Source organism: Harpia harpyja, chromosome 18 (assembly GCF_026419915.1).
Source record: "Harpia harpyja isolate bHarHar1 chromosome 18, bHarHar1 primary haplotype, whole genome shotgun sequence".
Taxonomy (NCBI): domain Eukaryota; kingdom Metazoa; phylum Chordata; class Aves; order Accipitriformes; family Accipitridae; genus Harpia; species Harpia harpyja.
The window spans coordinates 15,392,046-15,411,040 of NC_068957.1; the positions used below are offsets into that span (position 1 = coordinate 15,392,046).

The 18,995-nt window shown below is 44.6% G+C and overlaps 2 protein-coding genes and 1 long non-coding RNA gene across 15 annotated transcripts in view; 1 reads left to right on the top strand and 2 right to left on the bottom strand.

Annotated features, from left to right (window-relative positions):
- Positions 1–643: 643 nt before the first annotated feature.
- Positions 644–7,230, bottom strand: LOC128154075 (uncharacterized). The gene is made up of 2 exons (XR_008239232.1): positions 2,682–7,230; positions 644–955 (listed from the first exon to the last, which is right to left on the bottom strand). It is a non-coding gene; the product is annotated as an uncharacterized LOC128154075 (long non-coding RNA).
- A 285-nt stretch (positions 7,231–7,515) lies between these two features.
- Positions 7,516–10,572, bottom strand: LOC128154074 (nuclear cap-binding protein subunit 2). 2 transcript variants are annotated; one of them, XM_052814149.1, is made up of 4 exons: positions 10,318–10,572; positions 9,907–10,088; positions 8,961–9,099; positions 7,516–8,280 (listed from the first exon to the last, which is right to left on the bottom strand). In XM_052814149.1, exons 2-4 carry the CDS (start codon positions 9,954–9,956, stop codon positions 8,182–8,184), a joined length of 288 nt encoding a protein of 95 aa, XP_052670109.1. In that variant the 5' UTR covers positions 9,957–10,088; positions 10,318–10,572; the 3' UTR covers positions 7,516–8,181. The 2 variants fall into 2 exon arrangements, with proteins under 2 accessions (XP_052670109.1, XP_052670108.1); XM_052814148.1 differs by having other exon boundaries at positions 10,350–10,551.
- Positions 10,573–10,640: 68 nt separating this feature from the next.
- Positions 10,641–18,995, top strand: part of TEX11 (testis expressed 11) — a 34,199-nt gene continuing 25,844 nt past the window's right edge. For 7 of the 12 annotated variants that reach the window (XR_008239231.1, XM_052814142.1, XM_052814139.1 and 4 more), the window contains exons 1-7: positions 10,696–10,791; positions 10,895–11,103; positions 13,261–13,345; positions 14,560–14,639; positions 15,098–15,178; positions 15,261–15,380; positions 16,884–16,964. Coding sequence is in view for 11 of the 12 variants with exons in the window: in XM_052814142.1 (XP_052670102.1) it covers positions 10,761–10,791; positions 10,895–11,103; positions 13,261–13,345; positions 14,560–14,639; positions 15,098–15,178; positions 15,261–15,380; positions 16,884–16,964 (687 nt within the window). In the remaining variant the exon portion in view is untranslated. Of the gene's footprint in view, positions 10,792–10,828; positions 11,104–13,260; positions 13,346–14,559; positions 14,640–15,097; positions 15,179–15,260; positions 15,381–16,883; positions 16,965–18,995 lie in introns of those variants that run through there. The other 5 variants (XM_052814136.1, XM_052814137.1, XM_052814138.1 and 2 more) reach the window with 5 other exon arrangements.

Sequence of the window (18,995 nt, forward strand, 5' to 3'; positions counted from 1 at the left end):
TGCCCTACCTGAGAGGTTCTTGGGGACAGATCAGAAAGAGTTTTCATCTCTTGTTCGGACCCTAAGAACAGGTTTGAGAATGTCAGCCATGCTCTTCTTGAAATGGGAAGAAAGCCTGTCATAAACACAGGGAAGGGAGTTCCTGGTTCCTTCCTCTCTGCAGTGCACCCTGGGCCTTTGTTTCACTTTATACACTCCTCTGATTGTGGAACAGGTGACAGGATAAGGGAAAGTTCTCTTAGAACCTGCTGATGTGAAAGAGAAGGACTTGTCTTATTCAGAGCAGTCGTACACTTTATAAGCAACTTCCTTCTGACATCAGCCATCAGCTATTGCAAAACAGAAGAGGGAAAAGTCAGCACCAAGACAGAAGCCAAGAGAACCACGGTGAGATGCATGCCCCCTTTTACTATCCATCATCATGTTTGCAAGTACCAGCAGCTTTAAGACACCAACAGGACATGTTCCCCCCCAGTTCGTGTCATAGAGCAAGTGGTTTTGATGCACAATCTGCAACATGTACAGGACTCACTGTTGTAGTGGGTTGATCTTGGCTGGATGCCAGGTGCCTACCAAGCTGCTCTATCACTCTGCTCCTCAGCAGGGCAGAGGGGAAGACATAAGATGGAAAAGAACTCATGGGTCAAGATAAAGGCAGTTTAATAAAGCAAAAGCAAGGCCACATGTGGAAGCAAAGGAAAACAAAAGATTTATTCTCTACTTCCCATCAGCAGGTGATGTCCAGCCACTTCCCAGGAAGTAGGGCTTCAGTAGGCATAGTGGTTTCTCCAGAAGACAAATGTTGTAATAACGAATACCCTCCCCCCACAACCCTTCCATTCTCTTAGCTTTTATTGCTGAGAAGACGTCATATGGTATGGAAATTCCCTTTGGTCAGTTTGGGTCAGCTGTCCTGGCTCTGTCCCCTCCCAAGGTCTTGCCCACCCTCAGCCTACTGGGTGAGGGGGGGGAATGTTGGAGAGACAGCCTATTCCATACCATTTGCGTCATGCTCAAGTCCCACATAATTTAATACATATACATATATCTATTTTCTAACCATCTCATTGGATTTAATTCTTATTACTGAAATCCCTTCTTACCAACACTTACAACTTATGCTACATACTTAAACCATCTTTATACCCAACATACAGATTTATACATTCTCATTAACTACTATCCCTTGTCCTTTAACTGATAGATATTATTCTCCCATTCCATGGGCTTCTTCCACTCCTCCACATGTTCATAAGAACGGGCCATGACTTGGGCCCCATCTGTCAAGATGGGTGCTTGGGACAGGAGAAGCAGTAGGTTTGATTGTTGGGCACCAACACTGGCTTGGTTTGGGTCATCATTGCACTCATCCAGTTCCTTGCAAAACTCACTCTTCATCCGTTCAGGTCATTCCTGCTACATCACTTCCTACAACATACAGCTCACATCACAGATTATTTTTCCCCCCCAAGGTTAAATATCCTTGAGGCACATGCCAGGTCTCCTCATCCTTCTACATTACCCACAAAGTACATCCAGGTCCTTGAGCGAAAACAAGCCCATGAATGGGTTTGCCTTTTCCCAAGGTAGAAGCAATCCACACTGCCTTCCCCAGCCACTTCCCTATGTGCACTACAGGGACCTTATCTCCTCCCACAGTATGTAGGGGTTTTGTTTGGGCAGGACCAGGACAGTTAGCAGATCCTTTGGTGTTAACCAGCCAAGTGGCTTCTGCTAAATTTATATCCCAGTGCTTCCATGCCCTGTTGCTCAATGCTCTCAACATAGTCTTTAACAGTCCACTACATCTTTCAATCTTTCCAGAGGCTTGTGGGTGATAGGGGATGTGATGTACCCAGTCAGTGTTGTGTTTGTTGGCCCAGGAGTTTATGAGGTTATTTTGGAAATGAGTTCCATTGTCTGATTTAATTCTTTCTGGGGTATCCTGTCACCACAAAATTTTCCTTTCAAGGCCTAAGATGGTGTTTCAGGCAGTGGCATGGTTTACAGGGTGTATTTCTAGCCAACCAGTAGTTGCTTCCATGATGGTGAGCATGTAGCACTTGCCTTGGCATGTTTGTGGCAGTGGTCTAATACAGTCAATTTGCCAGGCCTCACCATATTGAAAAACCAGCCATTGCCCTCTATTCCAGGGAGACTTTACTCATGTGGCTTGCTTGATTGTGGCATATATTTCACATTCATGAATGACCTGTGTGATGGTCTCCATGGTCAGGTCCACCTCTCGATCACGAGCCCATCCGTACGTTGCATCTCTCCCTAGATGTCCCTATGTTTTGTGGGCCCATCGAGCTACAAACAGGTCACCCTTATGCTCTCAGTCCAGGTTCACCTCAGCTACTTCAATTTTGACAGCCTTGTCTACTTGTTCACTGTTTTGATGTTCTTCAGTGGCATGGCTTTTGGGCATGTGACCATCTACATGACATACCTTTAGAGCAATGTTTTCTACCCCAGCAGTGATGTCCTGCCACAATGCAGCAGCCCAGATAGGTTCACCCCTGTGCTGCCAATTGGTCTTCTTCCACTGCTGTAGCCACCCCCATAGGGCATTAGCCACCATCCAGGATTAAGTATACAGAGTACAGGCCACTCTTCTCGTTCAGCAATCTCTAGGGCTAGTTGGATAGCTTTCACTTCTGCACACTAACTTGACTCACCTTCTCCTTCAGTGGCTTCAACAACTTGTTGTGTGGGACTCCACACAGCAGCTTTCCACTTCTGATGGTTCCTACAACACAACAGGATCCATCAGTAAACAAAGCATAATCATCTTCTGATAACTCGTTATATGGTGGTGCCTCTTGGGCACAAGCCACCTCCTTAGGCGATGCTCCAAAATCTCTGCCGTCTGGCCAGTCCATGCTCTCTTTCAGGATTCCTCGGTGATTGGGTTTCCCCAGTCAAGCTCATTACATGATCAACGCTACCCACTTACTCCATGTAGTGCTGGTTGCATGATGTATAGAGGGGATGTTTCCTTTGAACATCCAGTATAGCATGGGCAATTGTGGTGCCAAGAGGAGATACGCTTCTGTACCAACAACTTCTGAAGCAACTCGAACCCCCTCATATGCTGCTAGTATCTCTTTTTCAGTCGAGGTGTAGTGGGCTTCTGATCCTCAATACCCCCGGCTCCAAACCCCTAATGGTCAACCTTGAATTTCTGCTGATGTTTTCTGCCAGAGGCTCCAGGTTAGACCATGCTCCCCAGGTGCAGTGTGGAGTACATTTTGCACAGCTGGTCCTGTCTGGACAGGCCCAAGAGCTACTGTACAAGCTCTCTCCTGTTTGATATGCTCAAAGGCTTATTGTTGCTCAAGGCCCCACTCAAAATAGTTCTTCTGGGTTACTTGATAGAGTAACGCAAGCTGACTATAACCTGGAATATGCATTCTCCAGAATCCCACAAGGCCTAGGAAAGCTAGTGTTTCCTTCTTGTTAGCTGGTGGAGACATAGTTGCTATCTTGTTGATCACATGCATATGGACATGAAGGTGTCCATCCTGCCATTTTATTCCCAAGAACGGAATCTCGTGTGTAGGTCCCTTGATCTTGCTTCTTTTTGTGGCAAAACCAGCTTTCAGAAGAATCTGAATTACTCTTTTTCCCTTCTCAAACATTCTTTGGCCTTGTTGCCCCACACGATGACATCATCAATGTACTGTAGATGTTCAGGGGCATCACCCTTTTCCAGTGCAGTTTTGATTAGTCCGTGACAAATGGTAGACCTGTGCTTCCACCCCTGGGGCAGTCAATTCCAGGTGTATTGGACACCCCTCTACATGAAAGCAAACTGTGGCCTGCATTCTGCTGCCAAAGGAATTGAAAAAAACGCGTTGGCAATGTCAATTGTAGCATACCACTTGGCTGCTTTTGACTCCAGTTCATATTGGAGTTCAAATGTGTCTGGTACAGCAGCACCAAGTGGTGGAGTGACTTTGTTCAGGCCACGATAGTCTACTGTTAACCTCCACCATCCGTCAGACTTTTGCACTGGCCCTATGGGACTATTAAAAGGTGAGTGAGTCTTGCTGATCATTCCTTGGCTCTCCAGTTGATGAATCAGCTCATGGATGGAAGCCAGGGACTCTCGGTGTGATATTGCAGCCGGTGCACTGTCCTGGTGGCAACTGGCACCTGCTGTTCTTCAAGTCACAGCAACCCTACAATGAAGGGATTTTCCGAGAGGCCAGGCAGGGTAGATGATAGCTGTTTGATCTTCTCTGTGTTCACAATGGCTACGCCAAAAGCCCATCGGTGCCCTTTTGGGTCCTTGAAGTACCCTCTCCTGAGGTAGTCTATGGCAAGGATACAAGGGGCCTCTGGGCTGGTCACAATGGTGTGCTTTTGCCACTTGTCCCCTCTTAAGCTCACCTCAGCCTCCAATACAGACAATTTTTGGCATCTCCCTGTCAGTCCAGAGATCCCAATGGGTCCTGTGGCCCTATACGCTGATGGCACCAGCATACACTGTGCACCAGTGTCTACCAAAGCCTTATACTTCTGTGGGTCTGATGTGCCAGGCCATCAAATCCAGAGAGTCCAGTAAACCTGGTCATCCCTTTCCAACTCCTGGCCAGAGGCAGGGACCCTCTATTCCTGTTCCTGGTCAGAGTATTCACTGTCTGACCCTTTCAGTGCCAGACCAGAAGGCCCCTCACCAGGATCAAAGGAAGTGATTTCAGTCCTTCTATGTCTGGGAGATCACCGATTGCTGCCTTTTGTCTCTACAGCAACTACGCTGACAGTCTTGTGGGTGACCCCTTCTTAACAGCTGTCTTCCCTCTCGGTTCATGTACATGGGCTTGCAGCTTAAAGGTGGGTTCACCACCCCACTTCCTCATGTCCTCCCCCTGGTCACGCAGGAAGAACCAGAATGCACCACATGGCACTCTGTGCCTTAGGCTCCCTTTCCCTCTGTCGTGTTGTGGTTTAAGCCCAGATGGCAACAAAGCAGCCGCTTGCTCACTCCTTCCCCCCCTGCCCCCCCTGTGGGATGAAGAATCATAAAGGAGAAAGAAAAAAAAAAAAAGAAGGTAGAATCTCATGGGTTGAGATAAGGACAGTTTACCGGGACAACACAAGGAGAGAAGTTACAACAATAACAATAGTACTAATAAAAGAATATACAAAATGAGTGATGCACAATGCAATTGCTCACCACCCGCAACCTGATGCTCTGCCACTTCCCCTGCTGTGATACCACCTCCACCCCAGCCCCAGTTATATACTGAGCATGACATCACATGGTATGGAATATCTCCTTGGCTAGTTCGGGTCAGCTGTCCTGGCTGTGCCCCCTCCCAGCTTCCTGTGAAAATTAACTCTATCCCAACCAAACCCGGGACACCCTCTGGCCGGGGCAGGAGAGGACTGACTTCTTGGGGTGCCCCTGACAGCCAAGGCACTGGCCCATAGGGATGAGGAAGGACAGAGATTTTCCTCAAAGTTTCAGAAGACACTCTCTCCACAGTTGGTGTATCCATATCCAGGCAAATCATTGCCAAGCTGTTAGAATATGATGCAGGTGCACTTTGAATTGCCTTCCTCCACATGGCCCATGTGCACAGGACATCCTCTGGATCTTTGGAGACCTGCTCATTGTCTAGATCACTGTAGATTACTTCCAGCACCACTAATTCTCTCAGGTACTGGATGGCTTCATCTGCAGTAGTCCACTTTCCTGGGGAGTTCACAAGATCTTCCTTGAATGGATCTCTTGCCCTCACACTTGAGAGGAGCCATCTCCAGAGACTGCAAATTGTTGATTCTTTTCCAATTCCTCTCTCAATTCCCTGGTTTCTAGCAAGGGATCCCAGCTGTTGGGCTTCCTTACCTTCTGATTACTGACTGTCAGTCCTGTTACCCCAGCATTGGAGCAGCCAGGCAGCAATCCACTGACCTGGCTGGCAGCTGTAATCTTTCTGCCTGTCCCAAAGTTCTGATGAGGTCAGAGACCAGGTAGTTTCTGCTTCGTGTCTGAATTCTCTCACTTCTTCCTCCAATTTCTTTGCCAGAGGACCAACTTCTTGATCAAGCCCCTCCTCTTCTTCCTCCTCCCTTACTAATTGATGATATGGACCCAGTGACCTCCTTGTCCACTTTCTTTTTCACTACTGGGCAATTTAGTTGTTGTTTGGGTCCCTATCTCTACTATCATGTCCTCGGGTGTAGTTTGCACCCTCATCTCAGTCAAGGTATTCCAAGGTAGCTTGGGTCCCTGTCTTAACCACAGTGCTCTGACAGTACTGAACTCTGTCTCAGTAGGCACAGGCCAAGTCCCAATACAGTGCTAGAAGCTGCTGGTTTTCATTGGGGTAGGCAAGGCACCCCTCTATCAGGTGGCACATGAGTTTGCCAGGGTTGCTTGCCTGTTCAGGTGTAAAGTCCCAGGCTATGGGAGGTGACAACTGCCCTAGGCACCTGCCCAAATCCTTCCACGCACCCTGCCACCCAGGGACTGGCCACCTCAGGGCACATTTCAGTATTGCCTCACCCAAAAGTTGTCTTCTCTTACACCAGGATGACACCAGATTCCACAAACCCCATAATATGCCAATAGTGTTAATTAGTAGTATTAAACAGCTCCCGCAAGGGTAAGCAAGGACCTTAGGAGCCTGCATAATAAAACCACCCACACTGGGCCTGGGTAGAAAGAGGGAGAGGTATTCCCTCATCCTCTCCACAAGATAGCTCCCCCAGCACAGCAAAGTTACCAATGCCAGGGAAAAGCAGAAAGCCATTGTTCATACGAACATGTTCCCAAGCTCAGTGAAATAAAGAGATAAGCAGCGTAGCCAACAAACTCTGTGATTGGCACAGAAGCTTGCTACTTAATAACTACTATAGCTATAGCACGCTTAATACAATACTGCCGTTGTCTTGAGCCCCACATTAGGCACCAAAAAGGACTGTGGTGGCTTGACCTTGGCTGGATGCCAGGTGCCCACCAAGCTGCTCTATCACTCCCCTCCTCGGCAGGATGGGGGGGGGAGAAAATAAGATGGAAAAGAACTCATGGGTCAAGATAAAGGCAGTTTAATAAAGCAAAAGCAAAGCTGCGTGTAGAAGCAAGGGAAAGCAAAAGATTTATTTTCTACTTCCCATCAGCAGGTGATGTCCAGCCAGTTCCCAGGAAGTAGAGCTTTAAGTGAGCAGAGCGGTTGCTCCAGAAGACAAACATCATAATAACGAATGCCTCCCCCCCACCCCTTTCTCTTAGCTTTTATTGCTAAACAGATGTCATATGGTATGAAAACTCCCTTTGATCAGTTTGGATCAGCTGTCCTGGCTCTGTCCCCCCCCAGGATCTTGCCCACCCCCAGCCTACTGGGTGAGGGGGGGAAACGTTGGAGAGACAGCCTTGATGCTGTGGGAGCACTGCTCAGCTGTAGCCAAAACACTGGTGTTATCAACACCTTTCTACCTACCAATACAAAGCACAGCACTACGAGGGCAGCTAGGGGAAAAATTAACTCCATCTCAGCCAGACCCAATACAACTGTTTATTTAAAAAATTAAAAGAAACTTTTAACAAAATCACGTCGAACAGTGAGGATCTGAAAAGCCAGGCAGCACTGGGGGCATCATAAAAAGAAATGCTCTGCAGGCCCCGACCAACCCAAGGGCTAGATGTGCAGACGAGCACCTCCAAGTGGATTGTAAGACCTTGTTCCACTTCTCTCATCCAGATAGTGGTACTGCTTTGTAAGCAGATGAGGGTGTAAATTGGAAACCTGAATCTCTTGTGCATCCCCACAAGGTGCCCAGGCACCTGGAGGGCTCCGATGATGGTAAGCTTTTAAGAAGTTCCATTTGAGAGCAACCGTGGCTGCAGTCACAGCTTGGAGGAAGCCACCTGCTTAGCTGCAACATAAAGAGTATGTCATAGCACGAGGTGTGTGTGACATACTGCATTTCTTCTTACCCAGAATCCTGCAGAGCTGTCCATTTTTTTTTCCCTTGTTGCCCTGTATCAGCACAGAACATCCTCTCTAGCCCAGAAGGAAGGGGGAATGAATACATGTATATCCACAGTCTAAGGAGGGTCACCTTTTGCTGGAACTTGGATCTCACTCCCTACCCCAATCCAAAATGCGAGAACAGGGCTAGCTCTGGAAGGACAGAGCCCTCTATGAGCTAGGACGCATGAGGCAATTAATAGATTGCAGGCTGATGATTTGCCTTCTGCATCTGAATGATCTTGCCAAAGCCGCCTCTTCCCACATCGTAGTCTGTCCGGTACTCATCTCGCACCTGGGGCACAGCAGTAACACAGATATTAGTACCCTGCACTGTCTGTCTTGTGCTAGGCTTCAGAATCATCATCCCCTCCCTGCTCAGTTGGTGGGGAACTGAAGTTCAGATTAGAAGCATTTTGACTCATTTGAAATCTCTTCAAATAATCCACCAAAAAGGTGGTAATGGTGGTGAAAATGACAAATGAGGATATATCTGATGGCTGAAGTCTTTTTAGACAAGAAGCAAAGAAGACCCCAAAATATTTTGATTCAGCTTTGCAGTCCAGCTTTCTGAATTGCCAGGCTTGGCCTCCAGAATGTTGTCTCCCCTCCACCCTCAGAATCTGCAAAGGAACCTCACCTTCGCACTGGGGCAAAATGCTGCGTTATGAGATTGGCCTAGCAGCTATGCTGTCCCCCTCCATTCAAATTCTGCATCATTTTAAGAGTACTAGCTTGGATTAGGGAACATTCTGCTTGCATTGCAGGAAGTTTGGAGTCCTAGACAGAAATGGCCTTAAGTTCCATTTCTAGCTTTTAACGCCAGACATCAGTTACCAAAACAACCTGGGAGTGGCTGAAGTTCATTATCAGGTCTTTACAGTCTACACATTGTTCTGCATGAGACAAAACTAGCAAAACAGTACACAGTCTTAAGGGGATCAAATTCAAGGTATGAACTGGTATTGCCATTACCTGTCCTCCAGTCTTTCCTCTTCCATACTGTCGCCCCTCCTTAAACCCTGCATCCCAGTCAGTTCGAATGATGCGGTCATCTAGTCGTGTGCCATTGATAAATCGCATTGCATGTTCAGCATCTGCTCTTGTGTAGTATCTGAAGCATACTATAAGGAGAACTATGAGTGCTATCTTGTTGGGTACAGGGAAAATAAAAGAGAGAACTATTTTATTTGAGAAGCAGAAAAACCCTGCCTTCCAGCCTTTTCTACTCTTCCTGCTTTTCTCCATGGGATCAAAAACTGCTTATATAAATCCACGCTAAACCAGCTCCCACTCAGCAAGGATTCTGAACTTTAATGTTAGTACCTGCACAGACAAGAAGTAGCTTTGGATCACTTATTTCACAAGCAGATGAAACAAACACATTAAAGCCTTGCTAAGGGCAAGAAATCTGTAATATGCCTTTTTATACTACATGAACTTGACTGAATTTGAACAAGAGGGGCAGGCCTCACAGGAGAGTTTGCAAAGACAGCTCACAGTACAACTTGTACAAGCGTGTACCCTGTGCTTGGGAATACCGCCATGGCTTATTCTGCTACTTCATTCAGGTGTAAAGTTAAGGTAAGAAACTGAACATGTGCTCTGGCCACGATTGTAACAGTTCTCATTTTGGCCCTAAAATAATTAAAGAAATGAACAAATTAAAGCAGCTCTCTGCCACCTCCAGAAAGTACAGCAGTGGTAGCACTTTTCACCCATGGCACCGCTGTACAGTCTGTCTCTCAATTAAGGTGGTGGGGAAGTAGCAAGGTTGGAAGGGAAGCACCTGGTAGAAAGCACTTGACTATCACTCCTTTTCAGGTTTTCAACAGCAGTACAACTAAGCTTGCTGTGCAAAGATGAAGTAAAAGTGGTAACCACACATGGGCTGACAGTGGCAGGGAACCAGAAAGGATACTCGACAAAGCAAAAGCCACAGGGGGTTTTCTTGATCTTGTCCAACCCCATGACAATCCTCTTGACGTCTCCGCATTTGGAGAAGAGCTCCTGGATCTGCTCCTCGGTGGTGTAGAAGGACAGGTTGCCAACATACAGCGTAGAGGAAATTTTCAGGGATTTCTCCTGCAGTTGCCTGCTACCCTGAGGGCAGAGGGAGCACGCAGCAAGGTGAGCACGCCTGCCGCCCCGCTTCCGTCGCCAGGCCCCGGCGGGGACCTCCCGCCGCCCCGGAGATGCGGTGCCCTCCCGCTCGCCGGCTCCTCGCACGGCCTTGCCCCGGCAACAGCCCTCCTCCTCAGGCGCTGCTCCAGCCCCCCCCCCCCCCGCCGCCCCGGCCGGGCTCCGCGGCCTCGGGCCCCGCCGCCCTCACCCCCGCGCCTCGGGCCCGGCCGCCGGGCGCACCCGGAAGTGCTGGTCGCGGTACTGGCTGATCTCGCAGTAGGAGTCGCTGTTGAGCCCGCTCAGCGTGGTGTGGAGCAGCCCCGACATCTCGCCTGCCCCCGGCCGGGCCCTGCTCCCGGGATCCTTCCAGAAGCGCCGCGGCGCCCACCGGACGGCAAGCGGGGCAGACGGTCCACCGCGCCGCCCGACTGGCCCCGGCGCCTGTCGCTCGGGCCGGGGAGGCGGGGCGATAGCGCCGGACAGCCAATCGACGCGCGGAGCCGCCGGGAGCGCAGGGTTCGGCGCGGCCGTGGCGCCGGGCCCAGCATGCTCCGCGGCGGTACGCGCGCGGGGCGGTCGGCGCGCATGCGCCGCGGCGCCTTTCCCTCCCTGCCGGTCTCGTCGCGGTGTGCGGGCGGGGCTGTGGCGGCCATGGTGGGGGCGCGGCTGGCGGCGGTGGAAGGTACCGCCTGCCGTGGGCGAGGGCTCCCTTTCCCATAAGCGCCTGGGCTCCGCCGCCTGCTGCTGGGCTGTATCTCACGCCTCTCTCTCGTCCTGTCTTACAGGGCTGGTGCGGGAGCTGCTGAAGGAGGAGGCCCCGTCCCGCATCGCCGCCCTCACCGAGGAGCTCTTCCAGGCGGCGGGGAGCATCTCTGAGGAGGATGGGAGTGCGGCTGAGGTAGAGCCCCGGCCTCCCGGCCCGGCGCCCCTCTCCAGCCCGTCTGAAGAAACGGGGCTTTCGTGTGCTTCACACCACAGGGCCGCGCTCGCCCAGGTTGGTGGCTGCGGTTCCTGCAGCTCTGCGAGACGTGCTCTTGCTTCCCGTCTTCTGCAGTGAAGCTAAACGTTTACCTCTAGCGCTATTGGAATGTAAAGAAAACAGTTTATTTTTTCATCTTTTAACCCAATAGCGTGAAAGTCCAAAATAAGTGGAAAATCTTACATTTTAAAAGTCAGTGCAAAATGTTGATCCTAAATGTAGAAGTGTGCATCATAATGGGAAGAGTTACTGGTATCTTAGTGATGTTAAGGTTTTTATTATTTAATTTTTTTAGTATCTAATTCTAATGTCAAGTAAATATGTAAGCATAGGGTGCTGATGCATTAAGAGTTTGGTACTGGGTCAGAGAAGAGGTCCTTCTCATCCTGTACATGTATTCTGATAATGACAGTAGATACTTGAGGAAGAAGAAAACAAGCATGTAATTTTAACTGCCTGGTAAACTAAGTGCATAATATTAGAGTGGGAAATACTCATTTTCATATGTTATGAAAGTCAAATAGGTTGTTGTTTATAATGTTTTTAATTTTAGTTTTTTTCCTTCTGTGTATTTATTCTAGAGGAGTACTTAAAAAGTAGTAAACATCTAACTCTAAAAGGCCTTTTTCAAAAAAAAGTCTGATGAGTAATGCATGAATCTGGAATAAAAACAAGACCAGCTGAGATATTGTACAACCTTTTCCTCCAAAATTACATTTTGAAGAGGGATTTAACACATAGTGATTATCATCTAAGGAAGACTAATTTTGAAAGTTGTAAATTTGTGACAAGGAGCAAGATAGGTTAGCAAGTGTCACAACAGGAAGTATGCTTAGTGCAGTCTGTAAAGAAATACAGGAGTATAAAACTGGTATCCTTCAGTTCTTCCTGAATCAGCTGGGCTAAAATATTTCTAAAGAAAGGAGAAATCATTCATTTGTAATTGATCTTTTCAATAAAAGGGGCTATAAAATGTCTCCTAGTTAGGCAAGAGCATATCTGTAGGCAAGATCTGCCACGGAAACTAGGATTTGAAGTGATGGAAAGTGCAACCCTTAAAGGTGGGTTGTTAAGGGAGCTTATTGCCTTTATGTAGGACGGCATCATCTTTTCAGCAAGTGTATATAGTCAGTAGCCTTTGTTCTTTGTTGCTAATATCAGAAGTTTCCTGATGTAGGTATTACGATTACTTCAGTAATTACTCAATTACTTCAGTAATTGAGCTATTTAGTTTTCTTTTTGATAGGCAAAAGAGGTGAGGCCTTACTATAGATATGTTTTCAAACTTGATACAATTCTTACAGCTCTTTCCCAATCCCTTCAAATTTTTCAACGTCTGTTTAAAATGTACATAATGTATTCTGAAGGCTGCCAGTGAATCGGTTGTATTTTGGATATGGTGATGTGCTGTTGCACAAATTTTGTATCTGAGTGTTTGTGAGAAAACTTCATCCCAGATGGGTAGGGTAAGTGAGGTCACGTTTTGCTAAGTTTGGAAAAGGACTTGATGGAAGCGTAGGTTAGGACATTTCAGTAATATGACAGATAATGGGATTTGTTTAGGAACATATTTGAATGTTTTTTAAGTCCACCACTTCACTTGCAGAATTTGCTATTATGCATAATTTCAAATTGGAGCTGAAGGCACTGATGGATGGTTTGACACGTGTGCAATTGGTCATATGATTAATTAGTTCTTTTTAGCTTCAGGTCTTGTCAGCCTTGGATTTACGCAGTCATGTTCTTTATTACCTTGCTTCGTCATAGAAGTGCTCTCATGGTTTTAGAATATGTGAAATAGTCTTTATAAGACTGAATATATCTTATGAAATATACTTACAAAAAGAGTATGTGCTTCCTGCCAGCTGCTTATAATTCTTCTGAAATGATGGATCTATAGAAAGGAATGATCTGTACTTTTAGCTGAAGAAATGCGATGTGGTCCATTCAGCATGCCTGTTTTCAGGTCACTATCCCAGATCTCCCTGTGGGATCATATAACAGTTTCATGGAAAACTCACTCCTTTGACTCCAGTGTAAAAGGAAGTTGCACAAATATGTGGACAGGTCATTACTGTGATACACATGAAAGACGGTTCCTTTTCCAGAAGTAAATTTCAATGCGACCCAAATCCAGGACAAAATTAAATCTAATGGAATTCTCCTGCTCAGGTTGAAGAGGGTGCAGTAAGCCTGTGGAACTGGGCTGTGACCAAACACACAGGTTCCGTTGTCAATGATGAGCAAAGAGCTAAACGTACGTATGTGTTCTGTACCTTCCTAAATGTGTTGTGTGCTGTAGCATGAAAAGGAAAAACTCTCTGCTGACAGGCATATACATAGTGCTGTAGATTTGTTTGGATCTTTGTAGATGGGGTGCAGACAGAGGAAAATATACAGCTGGGCTTGTATAAACAGTTCAGGAAGGAGCATCCTGGTGTAACAGTGGTCTCCTTGTGACACAGAATCACTGTAGGCGTTATTATCACTCCCCCTTTCCGTGCCAGAGCATCAGTAAAGAGGTGATGTGACCAAAGGAAGCTGTAATTTGCTTTCTAATGCTATGGTTTTAATCTAGAAATGTGTGGAAATAACACAGATGTAAATTTTAGACTGTTGGTCACTTAATTTATATCAAGTGAGATTGTTTCCTTTAATGTAACTATCTCATCAATGTTTACATGCAGAAAAACTCTAAATCCTCTTTTTACTTCCCTGCTTTAGCCAGGTACACAGCTGGTGGGTTTGCTTGGAGCCAGGAGCAGGGCTGGGGTAAAGCAGAAGTGAGCTTTTGGTCTTTTCCCTCAACCTGTTCTTTATGTGGTTCTGCAGGATTGCAATATCTGGCCTACATTTTTGTCTTGAGGGATTATAGTCAAAATTATGTATAATCTGCATCATATAAATTATATCAGGTAAAGGGAAAAGGGTAAGTTTACAGAAAATAAGTAGTAATTGTAGAGTGTAATGTTCTCAGATCTTGTATCACAGCTGAAGGGCCAGGGAGAGGCTATTTTAAATACATTAAGTGGTGTCTTTTCCATCCCTGATGTATAAGGAAGGCCTGAAAATATTTTTGCTTTTTACTTTGAAAATGTAAAGATTATTAAACTTCATTTCCCTGTTTTGCTGAAGGCTATTTTGAGGCTCTCAAGACATGTTACTGTAAGCACCTGCAATGTAATTAAGTCTTTGAATACCATGTATTTAACTTAAACTCTCTCTAAAGTGTTTAATAGGTATTTTGATGAGAGTATCTTTTATTTTCTTACTGCCTGAAAAGCAGTTTTAAGCAGCTTGGCTAAAATTCAGACTGCTTTGACTCCTGAAGTTGTCAGATTTTTCTCTCTTATAATTTGAAATGGCAAGCAGTCTTTCAGATATGGCAGGGTCTGACTTTCTTAAAAAAAAAAAAAAAAAAAAAAAAAAAAGAAAAGGGAACTTAGGAATGTCTGCACTGTTTTCTTGCAGTACGGTTTGTTGCTTGCAGACTGGTGTGCCTTTGTGAAGGCAGTGATCCTCCGGAGGGAACTATTCGAAGACAGATTTTGGTAAGGCTAATGGTGGGTGAGCAATGAAGTACAGTTGATCACCAAGGGAAACGTTTAAACTCTTTGCTTTGGAAAGGGAATGAAATATACCTGTAGTTCTGGGGAATACACACACTGAAGGGGGACCTGTATTATCACAGGGATACCTTGCTGAGCCAGTGCAGTTAGGAATTTCCAGACAGTGCGGTAAGCATCACATCTTTGTCATATGGTAAAATGTTATATGAGGAGCATATTCATTTATTTCAGTATCTTACATTATTATCTAGTAGAGCACCGTAAGTCTTATGCTGCATCTAAGTGTTAAGGACTTCAGACATGAGAGGTGCTTGTCAGAAATTGAAGAGCTGAAATACCCCTCCCCTACATTAGATATGTGCATCAAAGAGATGAGATTGAATATTGCCTTTCTTGAAAGTGACTATATTTTCACGAAAAACTTTCATTTTCTCCTTCAGATGTCTATGAAAACTGGGAAAGGATGGATAGATATTGGAAAAGCTGATCTTGCTGATGGATTTCTAGAGATTGCCATGAGTGTAAGTTCTTTTCCAGTTCTAATTTCTTATAAACACACCTATTTGTAAGTTCCATGGGCGATGCCTACGCTTTGTTTTCCAGAGTATAGAAAAACTGTATGCGAAGTTACTTAAAGGGAGCGATGGTGAAGCAGATATCCATGTGCACAAAGCTGATGTGGAGAAGAACCTCTTCAAAGTACTCTCTTATCAGGCTGAATCAGTATGTGTTCTTCCCAGTTTACCTTATAAGTCACTAAGGGTATAGAGGGAAACTCTGACCCAGTTGTTAGATGTATGAATGCTTGGCATTGAGGACTTGCTGAAGGATATATTTTCTTTGCTTAGATGTAAGATAGTAGATCTCGTGTTTGCATTCAGTGTTGCAATCATTTAATGATTTTTAATTTGCCTAATTTATCACAGTCATTTCTGCTGTGGTGTTTATATCTTCTAGTTCAGATTTGTTGCTCTATGATTTGGCTAGCATGGCTGTTTATAAAACAAACAGCTGCCTTTCTGAATCATAAATGTGTCGGTTCCAAAGGTGTCCTGTGCTTCACTGAAGAAGGACGATAGGGCTAGTGTAGAGCCTAGGTCCCCCAAACTGCATTCATGTAACAGGTACACAATAAGACTAGTCACTTTGGAGTGCTCATCATACTGCACTAGTATTTGCAGCTAGGCTGGTTGAAAGTATATGAAGGTAGTATTTGTCATGGCTGCAGATGGCCCAGGTTCATATCTAACAAGTAGATATTATAAGCCACATGTGTAAAGTCTTCTGGGACTTAAAACTTTCACGACTCTGCAAATTCATGAACATCATCAAAGCTATTAATATTATATGCCGTCAGACAAAGATCTTTCTATACATGAATACCCTCTCTTCCATGGCTTCATACATGCTGCTTTCCACATATAAAGGCTTTAAACAGTGGGAGAATCGGTATGAAATTACAAGATCTGGAAATAGTGAGTTCCATGACATTTGATATTTTCTTTAAAGTCTCAACCTCTGGCATCATACAATGAAGTAAAAGTCATGGTGATAATTACAAAAAAAAAAAGCCTAGCACAATATGAAAGAAGTCTGAAAAAGTGCTAAAAGTTTTCTAGGGGATCAACAACACCAATTACAATAATTTGAAGTATGTAATTTAGAAATTCTAAGTTTTGTGAGGCATTAGTGTGCCTGACTGAAGTTTCTGAGTACTTTATCAATGCTATGGACTATTACAAACATATGACTATAAATATGAGAAAATGTAGTTGCCTGTATTTGTTGATAACACCACTGATCTCAGTATCTGGAAGGGGAGTACTATCTCCAAAATTCTCAAGAGCTTCCCTGAACAGGCCGAAGCAGTGGCCAAAATTTTTAATTTGATCATGGAGACAAAAGAGGACCTTAAATTATTGGAGAGGAGGTTTAAGATTTGCTGAACTGTTGTATCATCTTAACGTCTGAATTAACTTGTCCCATGCATCTGGCCTTTTCACACTACCTAAGGACTGCAGTGTTTTTCTGGATGTCTTTATCATCTGGCAATATATAGAAATACACAGAATTATTGTAGCAGTGTAAGGACAGATATCTAATCCCAAACCTAGCTTTACTGAGTGTGAAAAACCCAAGTCCTCTTTTAGAGAATCAGTCTTTTAATGAATTTTAAAAACAAGTTGCTCAGTAACAGTTTGTTGGCATGCTCTGCTGCTTTCTTAGGCAGTTGCTCAAGGGGATTTTCAGAAAGCAGTGATGTGCGTGCAGCGCTGCAAAGATATGTTGATGAAATTGCCAAAAGAGGTAAGTGAAATCATCCCTTCTTTATCATTCCAAACTTTGAAAATCTGCTTTCCTCTCTCTATGTTAAAGAATGACATATGCTGTGTAACATTTTGAAAAGTACTCTGAGCTGTGTATCTCTTCTATGCTTGGTTGCTTCTTTGAGATTTTCTTACTAAAAATTTTGCATGAAAAGAGCAGTTTTTTTCTTCAAAGTTCAGGGTTTTTTTTCTTGTTTCTCATAGTTTATCATTTGAAATAGAATGATAAACTCTTCTTAAAGAATGAGCAAAGACAAATCAGCAAGCAAGGCAAAAAGATTTCTAAATTGAATATGCCACCTACTCTTCTACAGAACCAGCTACATATTACATCTTGATCTTGTATATTTCTGCTTCAGTTGTACTCATGTGAGCTTTTGTCTGGAGACAGATGGGACAAGAGAAGAGCTGACTTACTAAGTTTTTGATACGCCAGTCTATCACTACCCTCAGTACTAATCTTCATCTTCATGAAGCTGTAGAGCTATGAATGGAGGCTTCCCATTGCACTAAACTGTGTTTTTTGTAGTTCTTGTGTCACAGAACAATGTCCAGAGAAAACAAACTCTAGCATATGCAGGCTAGTTCTTTGTTTGCAAAGATAAAAGTCTAATATGTTTATATCAGAATAAACTTCCCTACATTTATTTTAATTTGCTTACTTTACTGTTTTCCCAATATTTAGGAAACATTTTGTTCCTGTCTCTGTGGTACAGGTAATAAAATTCAAACGGGTTGATGTGAATTCTGAAAGGGAAATACGGGAAATATGGTTGGAGTTTAATTGGGTTTTTAACCAATTAAACTCTAACCAATTTTAAATTGGTTTTTATGATCTGCAGGCCTTGTTCAGTGCATCTGAGTGCCTAAGTCAGTTGCAGGGGTCTAGCTTTGATTTGAATCATAAGAGCAGAACTGCTCACTGTGAATTGTTGAGAATGCTCACTGGGATCTTTGCATTACTGTTCCTCATTTCATTTTTAATGAATTTCATGCTTTCCGCTTAAACTCCTCCATTAAATAATATTAAACTTCTCATGATGAATACTCTTCACAAACCAGGAGCACTGACGCAGACAAGGAAAAGGTTTCTGATCATGAGAGATACAATTTACTTCTGGTTTAAAGAGTGGTATTCAAACAGTGAGAAAAAAGGAAAGAGCTAGTGATTGGTGAGTGACTTTGAAACTTTTGGACCACTAGGTAGCTGTCAGTCCTTAGCTATTCCAGGCTCCCATTGTACTAGAGAGAACTTGCAGAGTATCACAAGGAGATGTTGCATTGTGGTAATGTATGGTACCACAGATCAGCTGGAGAGGATTTGCAGCTTGTGGATTATCAGTGGTCTATGAACCATAACTGGGAACTCTTGCTGTACAGGATGGAATGCCAGAATTGTTCCTAACACTTGTTGTTCAGAGAGGTGCCAGGTATATGGGGATATTTAGCGTTACGCTTGATTCCTGGAACACAGTCATTCACTGAAATATTATTATAGTTATCCTTTGAAATACTTCTTTTCCAAGTGTGCAAGTAAATGACTAGGGTATGCTGCAGTATGCCTACAGCATTATGCTAAACACTTTGCATGAAACCCTCTCAATACAGTAAACTTTCTGTTCTGGAAAGAAAATGTTCACAAAGGAACTTACGAAAAATAAGGGTTTCGCATCTGAGAGTGATCGTTTTTTTGGTTCATGCTTACCAAATCTGTGCTGCTGTCTCTGGATTGCAATGAGATCAACAGTAAATTTGAAGCAAGATGTTGTGCTACCTCTCTCATTCTTGCCTAAGGATTTGAAATCTCTAGTTGCTTGCAAGAAACATCATCTGTACTTGGAAAAGAAAGCTACCGCAGAGGCAGAATGGATGTAAATATTGGCAGCCTGTTAGCATATAAAATGACTTTTCTGTCTCTTTGGATGACATATGACAGCTGCAAATCATTTCAAAGGAAGGACAAGTTGTTATGAGGGCTGACTGATAAAGCAGAAGGCAACAGGGCTCTGAA

Excerpts from the sequence above, each read along its gene's own strand:
- LOC128154074 (XM_052814148.1), bottom strand. The coding sequence starts at position 10,436 with ATGTCGGGGCTGCTCCACACCACGCTGAGCGGGCTCAACAGCGACTCC. Across the intron at positions 10,089-10,349 it reads ACCGCGACCAGCACTTCCGG|GGTAGCAGGCAACTGCAGGA; the intron begins GTGCGCCCGGCG and ends CTCTGCCCTCAG. Across the intron at positions 9,100-9,906 it reads TGTGGCTTTTGCTTTGTCGA|ATACTACACAAGAGCAGATG; the intron begins GTATCCTTTCTG and ends AGTATGCTTCAG.